The sequence below is a fragment of the Heterodontus francisci genome, chromosome 16 (genome assembly GCF_036365525.1).
Source record: "Heterodontus francisci isolate sHetFra1 chromosome 16, sHetFra1.hap1, whole genome shotgun sequence".
NCBI classification, from domain to species: domain Eukaryota; kingdom Metazoa; phylum Chordata; class Chondrichthyes; order Heterodontiformes; family Heterodontidae; genus Heterodontus; species Heterodontus francisci.
Genome location: NC_090386.1, coordinates 89,578,590 through 89,588,448, shown reverse-complemented (window position 1 = coordinate 89,588,448; position 9,859 = coordinate 89,578,590). Strand labels below are relative to the sequence as shown.

The 9,859-nt window shown below is 41.6% G+C and overlaps 1 protein-coding gene across 1 annotated transcript; it reads right to left on the bottom strand.

Moving 5' to 3' along the window:
* Window positions 1-539: 539 nt before the first annotated feature.
* On the bottom strand, window positions 540-9,545 carry srxn1 (sulfiredoxin 1 homolog (S. cerevisiae)). Its single transcript, XM_068048613.1, has 2 exons — window positions 9,229-9,545; window positions 540-2,207 (listed from the first exon to the last, which is right to left on the bottom strand). The coding sequence occupies exons 1-2, from the start codon at window positions 9,406-9,408 to the stop codon at window positions 1,998-2,000; spliced, it is 390 nt and encodes a 129-aa protein (XP_067904714.1). The 5' UTR covers window positions 9,409-9,545; the 3' UTR covers window positions 540-1,997.
* Between the last annotated feature and the right edge of the window lie 314 nt (window positions 9,546-9,859).

Genomic DNA, 9,859 nt, shown 5'->3' with positions numbered 1-9,859 from the left:
TTGAGCTTCTTGACTGTTGTTGGAGCTGCTCCCATCCAGGCAAGTGGAGAGTATTCCATCACACTCCTGACTTGTGCCTTGTAGATGGTGGACAAGAAGAGATAGGTTTCCCAAATAAAATAAGACTGGCGTAAGCCATAATGGATCTATTTATGGGCAGTATTTGCATGTTAATGCATCGAGAAACCGAGAATTTAGACCTTCAGTCCTCCAGTTTGTTTGAAAGGTGATACCTTCAACACAATTAAGATAACTATTTAAAAAAAAATCTAGTTTACTTGTATGTTTTTGTATCAAGTAAGAACAAAGATGATTCTTCTATTCAAAGTAGCTTTTGAATCCCAAGCAAATATGACACTTGGCTTAGTCTTTCCCCATCTCAGAAAGTCTTCCTCAGGTTTTGGAGCCTCAGCACTATCTGGTACTTGTATATTTCTGCTTGTGGAAATAACACTGAACCTATCTGTGTGCCACACTGCCCTCCAGTGGTGCTCCTGACACTTATAACCACATAGATAAGGATACCAACACCAACAGCATTTATATAAACACTTTTAATGTCGTAAAACGTCCCAAGGCACTTCACAGGACGGTTATCAGAAATTTGACACCAAGCCACATAAGGGGATATTAAGACAGGTGTGCAAAAGCTTGGTCAAAGAGGGAGGTTTTAAGGAGTGTCTTTTATGAAGGAGAGGGAGGTAGAGAGGTGGAGAGGTTTAGGGAGGGAATTCCAGAGCCTAGGCACAGCTGCCAAATCTGATATACTATGATTCCCTGCAAAGATACACCTTCAAACTAAGAGTTTTGCAATGTCACGTGCTATGTGTAGCTGGCTCAGTCTGTGATTGTGAGTTATATCAGTCAGATTAGGGAATATATCAGGGAGCAGTCGGAAAGGTCAGGAAAAGTTGAACAAGAGACAAGAGAAATGCAAATGAGAGCTGAATAAACACAGAAAAAAAGATCAGTGCAGGAAGATGTGATGGTAAGAGGAAAGGTGTTTGACTAAATGGGTTTCGGTTGTTTTATTATCCAGTAAAAGGAAACAGGGTGCATATTAACACTTTATAAATACAGTCCTCTTCAGATAGAACGGCACGTTTGTGCTAACATGATTCATCGTGGTGGCCAGTAAATCCATCTGAATGAACCAAGGTGTTGTAGCAGAGGTTGATCTGATCACACAGTAAACGCATCAGCTGATCAAACCTGCCTCAAGTCTCCACTAGTTCGCATATTGAACAAGCTGCAAGAGACAGTGGAGACATGGGGCAGCCTCAATCAGCTGATACATTCAATGTGAGACCACATCAACCTCTGCCAGTGTCTTGATTCTATTTATGTCTCTGTAGTTCTAAACCTACCTTACAGTTTAGATCATGGAATCATACAGCACAAAAGGAGGACATTCGGCTGATTGTGCCTGTGTCGGCTCTTTGAAAGAGCTACCAATTATTCCCACTCTCCCTGCTCTTTACCCTACAAATTTCTCCTTTTCAAGTATTTATCTGATTGCCTTTTGAAAGTTCCTGTTGAATCTGCTTCCAGACAGTGCATTCCAGATCACAGCAACGCGCTGTGAAATATTTCTCATTTCCTCCTTGGATTTTTCTGCCAACTATCTTAAATCTGTGTCCTTTGGTTAGCAGTTCCTCCTTATTTACTCTAGCAAAATCCTTGTGTCGGCTCTATGAAAGAGCTATCCCCTTAACAGCACATTTCTGCCCTTTACTCAGATCATTCGCTGTATTTAACTTTCAGGTCAAGTCGATCATTTAATCTCCCACAAAGATATAAGAAAGAGTGTTTTGTTAAAGTACCTTTTTCTTGTCTTTAGATATTTCAGAGCATTACCTTGAATTTTCATTGACCTCAATACATATATAAACACACACAAATATACATATAAAATGTAATTAGGAAAATAAATGGTCCCATTAGCAGGCTGATAGAATCAGGAGATAGTTTTGTCAGTCAGGATGACCTCTGCTCAATCACTGAAGGTCAGGAGTGGATGATCCTAGGTACATTCGAAGATCTGTAATGGTGGATTTGATAATCTTTGCAGGAATGGTTTCCACATTCAGCCGCTGATAGGCAGCATATCGATGGCATCCTCCAAATGAATAGAAATAGTCCCCACCTTGATGACCCTTGATCCAGAGGACATCTATCGGAGGCACATCATGCACTTTGTCAGCGTTCTGTGGAAGAAAGAGATTGTTGCAGATTTGTTTTCAGCAGAGTCCTCATCCCTAACCATCCCCAACTTGGAAGAGGCTGCCACTTTGGAGTAAAGAAGCACAAGGTTACTGGTCCTCCCATTCTTGTTTAGAGTGCCAGGTTCGAGATCTCCAATGGTGATCGTGGAAGTAGGGAGGGAGATGTCAAATTAAGGCCAATCTTGACTTCACACACAAGAAAATAAAGCAGGTAAAAAATTAGCAGGATGATTGTTCTCAGGCTTGACTTCCCCTGGCCTGCTTGCCCCTTCACCACTGAATGGTACGGAAAAATATTTCAAAAAAGAGCAAGAGTGGAATTGGTAAAATGGATAAGATGGTCATCTTGCAGTGCATTCTGGGTAGGACAACACAACTGTGCTCTGTTGTCAGGCCTCAACTAAGAGGTATGTTTATATGTGGTTGCCAACCCTCCAGGATTGCCCCAGAGTCTCCAGCCTTTGCAGACTAATCTCCAGGATACTGCTGCGAGTGACACCCGGGAGAAAACACATGGGGCCATTAAAAATTGTGTTTTAAAAAATATTCATTTGACCATTTTGTTTTCTAGTTATAAAAAAAAATGGACATGGGTAAAGGCCCTTTCCACCGACAGTCAAGGAACCTCCAATTGGGTAACGAAGGGTCTATTCACTTTTTGGTTCGCTTGGGAAGGCGGGGCACCATGAAGATGGGTAGATTGGGGAACCAATGTGACAAAATCTGCAGGAATATGTCCAATCAAGGTTGGCAACTCTATGGATGAATCTCAGCAGTCTGTTTGACCACAACCGACAATAATCCATACGCAAGTTTCCAGTAAAAGTAGCTTCAAGAGCAGGAACCCTACTTAATTTTCTCCTCCCTATCTCGAGGACTCTGAGGTCAAGTGCACCACCTCAACTAATGATGCACAAGATCAAACTTGGGGCCTTCCGGGTTTGTATAGTTCAGCTGCTTACTGCATCAACTCACTGAGACATTAGGATAAGGGTGGACGCATCTGGCCACTAACTAGTGTTCCCTGCTGGAAAAAAGATGTGTGTGTGGAGGTTTGGTGCGTAAATGGACAAGTTTGGCTGTCATGGACAACAAGCCCGCCAACATTCATGGTCCCCTCATGGCCCAAGAATGGCCAATTGTGTGAGAAACCAGAGCTCCCAGCACCAAACAGGAGTCACTGCCTTCAGGATATTATGGAAATGGAGAGAAAAAGGGAATTGCAAAATATTAGGAGGTATTTACAGCACAGGAACGGGCTACTCGGCCCAAAAAGTCCTTGATGGTATTTATGCTCCATACGAGCCTCATCCCACCCTTCTTCATCTAACCCCAGCAACATAGCCTTCTATTCCTGCCTCATTCATAAACCTGTTTGGCTTCCCTTTAAATTCATCTATGCGATTCACCTTAACTACTCCATGTATGTGCATTCCACGTTCTAACCACATTATTGGTAAAGATGTTTCTCCTGAATTCTCTATTGGGTTTATTAGTGACTATCTTATAGTTATGGCCCCTAGTTCTAGTCTCTCCCACAAGTGGAAACATTTTTTCTACGTCTATCCCATCAAACCTTTTCATAATCTTAAAGGCATCCATCAGCTCACCCCCAAGCAATGCTCCCTCTAAGCTGTGCGGTCAACCAAAAGCCCCCGTGCAGGCCGCGCACAAGTTGGCCCCTTTAAATTATCACGTGCAAACAAATTTGCACTTAAACAAATCGCCTGCATGCTACCTAAAAAAGAGGATACTTTGTCCCTCAGTCTTTTTTTTCCAGAGAAAAGAACTCCAGCCTGTTCAATCTTTCCTAATAGTATAACCTCTCAACTCTGGTATCCTTGTTGTAAATCTTTCTTGCTCCTTCTCCAATACCTTAAGGTCCTTTTTATAATGTGGAGACCAGAACTGTTGAGAGTACTCCAAGTGCCGTCTAAGCAAGAGATGATACAAGTTTTAACTCAACAAATGTTCTGGGAAAGCTTGTTGGGAAGTCCACTGAATGATGTAATTAAAAAGACCATATGGAAGTTCAGAGACACTTACTCAGCTGGGTTTATTTCACATTCTCTGTGATCTATTTTGACGCAAATCACTACCAATAATAAGCACAGTTTCAGGAAGTAGCGGACTCCTTGCAGGAGGGATCTGGACAGTCTGGTGGTGGTGTTAGAGTGGGGGGGTGGTTGGTGTTGGTGGGAGGTGGTGGTGATTGGGCCACAAAAAATGGGACATATCATTTAATGCATAAAAATGCTGAGTTATGGAGCTGGAGAGGAGAACCAATGAGTGAGAATACAAACTAGATGGAATTAGTCTACAGAAAATGCAAAGTACTGGGATCTGGAAATTTTTGTGATAAATACCTTTAAATGATCAGCACAATAGGAGGTGGTAGTGAAAAAAGCAAAATAGATTTTAAGATGTGTAGCTTAAAGGATAAAACACAAATCCAGGAAGTTGATAGCTAGCTTTTATAAAACACTGACCAACTCCACCTTAAGTATTGTTTGCAATTCTTGGCATCATATCACAGGGGATATCCTGACCTTAGAGGGAATACAAAGAAGGGCAACTAAAGCTGACAAATGTGATTGGACAGCTGAGCTATGAAGAAAGCCTGGGCATGTTTACATTGGAATAAGGCAATTTAGAGAGAGGATTTCAGTGAGGTAATTGAGGCCTTGAAGTGAATCTTAGAATGTAGTTCAGGTTTACTAGGACAGGATTCAAACTTAAAGGAAAAGATTTTTAAAAACCTTGCCATTATATAGCACTTTTCACAACCACCAGACATCTCAAAGTGCTTTACAGCCAATGAAGTACTTTTGAAGTGTAGTCACTGTTGTAATGAGGGAAATGCAGTAGCCAATTTGCGCACAGCAAGCTCCCACAAACAGCAATGTGATAATGACCAGATCATCTGTTTCTGTGATGTTTGATTGAGGGATAAATATTGGCCAGGACACCGAGGATAACACATAGAATAGGGTACCAAGTGGGGAAGAGGTTATTATACATTTTAAGAGGCTGAAGGATACATTTGTGGCAGACAGGGCTATCGAAGGGTATCAGAGGTTTAATGGATTAAGATGTTTGATGGTCATTTCTGACCCTGAATATTCTCACTCACACCATTCCATTCACCCATGACCCCTGTGCTTGCTGACCTACATTGGCTGTGTCCAGCAATACTTCTATTTTAAAATTTTCATCATTGTTTTCAAATTTCTTCATGGTCTGGCCCCTCCCTATCCTCCAGCCTATAACCCTCTGAGATGTTTGCACTCCTGCATATTCTGTCCTTTTGCACATCCCTAATTTTCATCACTCCACCATTCGCGGCTGTGTCTTCAGCTTTCCAGGCCCCAAGCTTTTGAATTTCCTCCAGACCTTTGTACTGCTCTACCTTTCTCTCCTCTTTTAAGACACTCCTTAAAATCTATCTCTTTAATCTCTTTAACCAAGCTTTTGGTCATTTATCCTAACATCTCAATATTAAGTTTTGTTTGACAATGTTCCAGTATGGCAGCTGGATTTTAATACAGAGAAGCCTGAGGTGGTACATTTTGGCAGAAGGGATAGGGAGAGGCAATATAGACTACATGGTGCAGTTCTAAAGAGTGTGCAGGAACACAGAGACGTGGAGGTTCATGTGTATAGATCTTTGAAGGTGGCAGAACATATTGAGAGAGTACTTAGCAAAGCATATGGGATCTTGGGCTTCATAAAGAGAGGTATTGAGTACAAAACAGAAAAATTTATGCTGAACCTTTATAAAGCTCTGGTTAGACCACAGCCAGAATATTGTGTCCAGTTCTGGTCATCACACTTTAGGAAGATTGTAAGGGTCCTTGAGAAGGTGTAGTGGAGATTTATCAGAATGGTTCCAGGGTTGAGGGATTTTAGTTACAAGGTTAGGTTGGAGAAGCTGGGGCTGTTTTCCTTGGAGCAAAGGAGATTGAGGTGTACAACATTATGACAGGTTTAGATAGGTTAGACAAAGATAAGCTGTTCCCATTAGCTGATAGTACAAGGACTAGGGGACACAGATCTAAGGTTTTGGGCAAGAGATGCAGGGGGGAATATGAGGAAGAACTTATTTTTAAGCAGTGAATAGTAATGACCTGGAAGTCACTGCTGATGAGAGTGATGTAAACAGAGACAATGAATGATTTCAGAAGGAAATTATATGGGCACTTGAGGGAAATAAACTTGCAAGTCTACAGGGATAGAACAGGAGAATGGGACTGATTAGATTGTTCTGGAGAAGAGCTGGCATAGACTCGATGGGCCAAACAGCTGCCTTCTGTGCTGTTATGATCCTAGGGTAAAGCACCTTGGGACATTTTACTGCATTACAGGCACTGTATCAATACATGTTGCTGAATATGTTTATAAAGGAATGGAAATAATAGAGTCGAGTAATATGAGGTGAAAGGGGCTGCATTTTTTTTTTGCCTCCCCACATTACGTGGAGAGGATGATTCCTGAGGTTACATCATCTGATGGATAGAGCTGATGGTGTTTTCTCATCTCTGTTTTTGGATGGGTCTGCAATCTCCCTCACTCCTTTTGTCCTATGTTGTGCAGTCTGCAAACCCAGAAAGCTCGGGCTAGGTCACTCTCAGGGTCTAAGAATCATTAGTTTTATTCAAAATTTGATCAGATTTTTAATGTAATCATTCTGAAAAATAAACACAACTTGACACACATAAGTAATCTACTGCAGCAAACAGGGAATGAGCTACAATTCCAGTCATAATAGAGCTTGCATACTTTCAATATCTATATGATGAAACTGGTAATTTTAAATGTGCTTGCTGTAAGCTTGCTTTCTGCAGGGTGCAAAGGATACACATTACTGTCGAATACCAAAATGCCATTTCAAAAAGTATTAACATTAAATCAATAAGTTTTTATTAAGGAAGAAAGAAAACATATTTGATATATTTAGCAACAGTAACTAGGTGAAGTTTGATCATACAGTTGGAAATGTGTTTATCACAAAAAAAATAAGCATTCTTAATCAGAGCATCAATCCACCAGTTGTGAATAACCCCATTTTCCTGTTCATGTCCTGATGCCCAAAAGTTCCAGTTTAATTTCTAGAGCCTCCTTGAAGCCCTAAAAATGGGCACAATTAGTGGAAACTCCCAATAGTGATTCATACGGACTGTGGGCGGAGCCTGCTTCTGGTGTGATGTTTTTAAAACTCGCACAAAAGATTGTAGAAATTCGAGGAGCACTGAACGCAATTTGCACTTAAAATTTTGCAATCTTTTGTGCCAGTTACACCAATTTTGCCAAAAAAAAACATCAAAACCAAGTGGAAACACCATACAACCCCCAGGACCTCCCAAAATACCTTACAGCCAATGAAATACGTCTGTAATGTCAAAAATGTGGCAATTTGTACACAACAAGATCCCACAAACAGTATAATTGAGTGAGGGATTATTATTGGCATGAACACCAGGGAGTACTCCCCCTGTTCTTACAAAAGCAAAATACTGCAGACACTGGAAATCTGAAAAAACCCCCAGAAAATGCTGGAAATACTCAGCAGGTCTGGCAGCATCTGCAGAGCGAGAAACAAGAGTTAACGTTTCACGTGTGACCTTTCACTGGAACTCCCCGCTCTTCTGCAAATAGTGTAATGGAATCCTTTACCTCCTTCGGACAGGGAAGACAGGGGCTCCATTTATCGTCTCATCTGAAAGATGGCACCTCCAACAATGCAGCACTCTCTCAATTACTACACTGGAGTGTCAGGGTAGATCATGTGCTAAGGGGGAGACGGTGACATAATGGTAATGTCACTGAATTAGAAATCCAGAGGCCCAGGCTAATGCTCTGGGGACACAGGTTCAAATCCCACCATAGCAGCCGGTAAATTCAATTAATTAATAAAAAATTGTGATTGAAAGCTAGTCTCAGTAATGGTGCCATGAAACTATCATTGATGTAAAAACCCATCTGGTTCACTAATGTCCTTTAGGGAAGGAAATCTGCCGTCCTTACCTGGTCTGGTCTACATGTGACTCCAGACCCACAGCAATGTGGTTGACTCTTAACTGCCCTCTGAACTGACGCGGCGAGCCAGTCAGTTGTCAAGGGCGATTAGGGATGGGCAACAAATGCTGGCTTTGCCAGCAACACCCACATCCCATCCAAGAATAACAAAAAGAACTCTCTGGAGTAGGACCTGAACATTGAGCTGGCGGTGAGAGGGTTACCCACTGAGACACGGCTAACTCAGGACATTAAAAAATCTCACGGCTTGAAGAGGAGTGTTGAGTTCCCTCACCGGTCTGGGCAACAATCCTCCCTTAGCCGACAGGTTAGAAGGTTATGATTTGACGTTTAGCAGGATACCGCTGCCCGTATGCTGACAAATGACAATACGATTTGGACGTGAAGCACATTGAGAGCAGCCAAGGCACTCCGTAAATACTAGTTCTTCATATGAATCAACGTTGTTGCTTTTTCTCTCTGGGTGCAACCTTCCATTCTCTGGGCTAGATCAACGCTACATGGAATTTAAGACTCTAAGTTCTTATTCAGTTGCTCCACTTCCCTGAACCGGAAGATATCGAAGCAGGAAGTTCCAAATCTGTCAATATCACAGCTGATCCGCCAATAAACACACAAATCATAAACTTGAGGCTAGGATTCACTCAGTGACTACAAACCATCTCACCCCCACTAAATTCCCATGAATAGCAGCCAGCAGCTTATCAAAAAATCTGGTTAATTGAAATCAGATTTTTAAAAATGCCGTTTCAAATCATGTAATTTAAAATGACAGCCGATTTGGCACAGTCAAACCAGGCTGAGTAAAACATGTCATTTCAGATTCTCGCTCGTGAATGTACTTTATAAAATGTTTTACTTCAATGTTCTTAACTCGTCAGCAGCGTATTCATTCACTAACGTTTATCCCACTCATTCAGGGTTCACTTTAATACCCCATGTAAGTGAAAACTTATAGATGTTTTACCTTTATGCTCTCCATTAAGCCCCTAACTTTATCTTCGTCCAGCACGGGCGGGAAGGGTCTAATGATGATTTTCATAGGTACATTGTGGGTCTCTGGGATGTTTTCGGAGTGGATGCTCTGTATTCTTCTCGCTCCCTCATCCTTAACATTGCTGTCTTGTGAATCGCTGGGACGCTGCATATCTCCCTATGAATATTGCGAAGTGCCAGTCAAGTTACAAAGTAGCGAGTGGCGGCTGCATGTTTGGATACGGATACAATATATCATTTCCTGGATGATTGGTTAGTCAGCAAGCGCGGATACAATGTATCATTTCCAGTTGCTACAGACTCAGGACTGATTCATTCATAACTCCGGGGAGGGAAGGAACCCGTAAGACCCACTTAACACACACACTGAACGGGGGACATGTCTCCATCCAGATTCAGGGTACACTGAGATATTTTCAACATTAATTTATTTTTTTAAATTAAGTTATAATTAGTTAATTAATGAATCTAATTGCAAAACAATTATCTTCCGCCCCCCCCCCCCCCATGTAGAGTAATTTTGTTTGGGGCTTTTTTGATAAAGTCATCCTGAGTAATGCAAGGTACTATGTTAGTTTCATCCTTTTGGTTCACGGTGATTC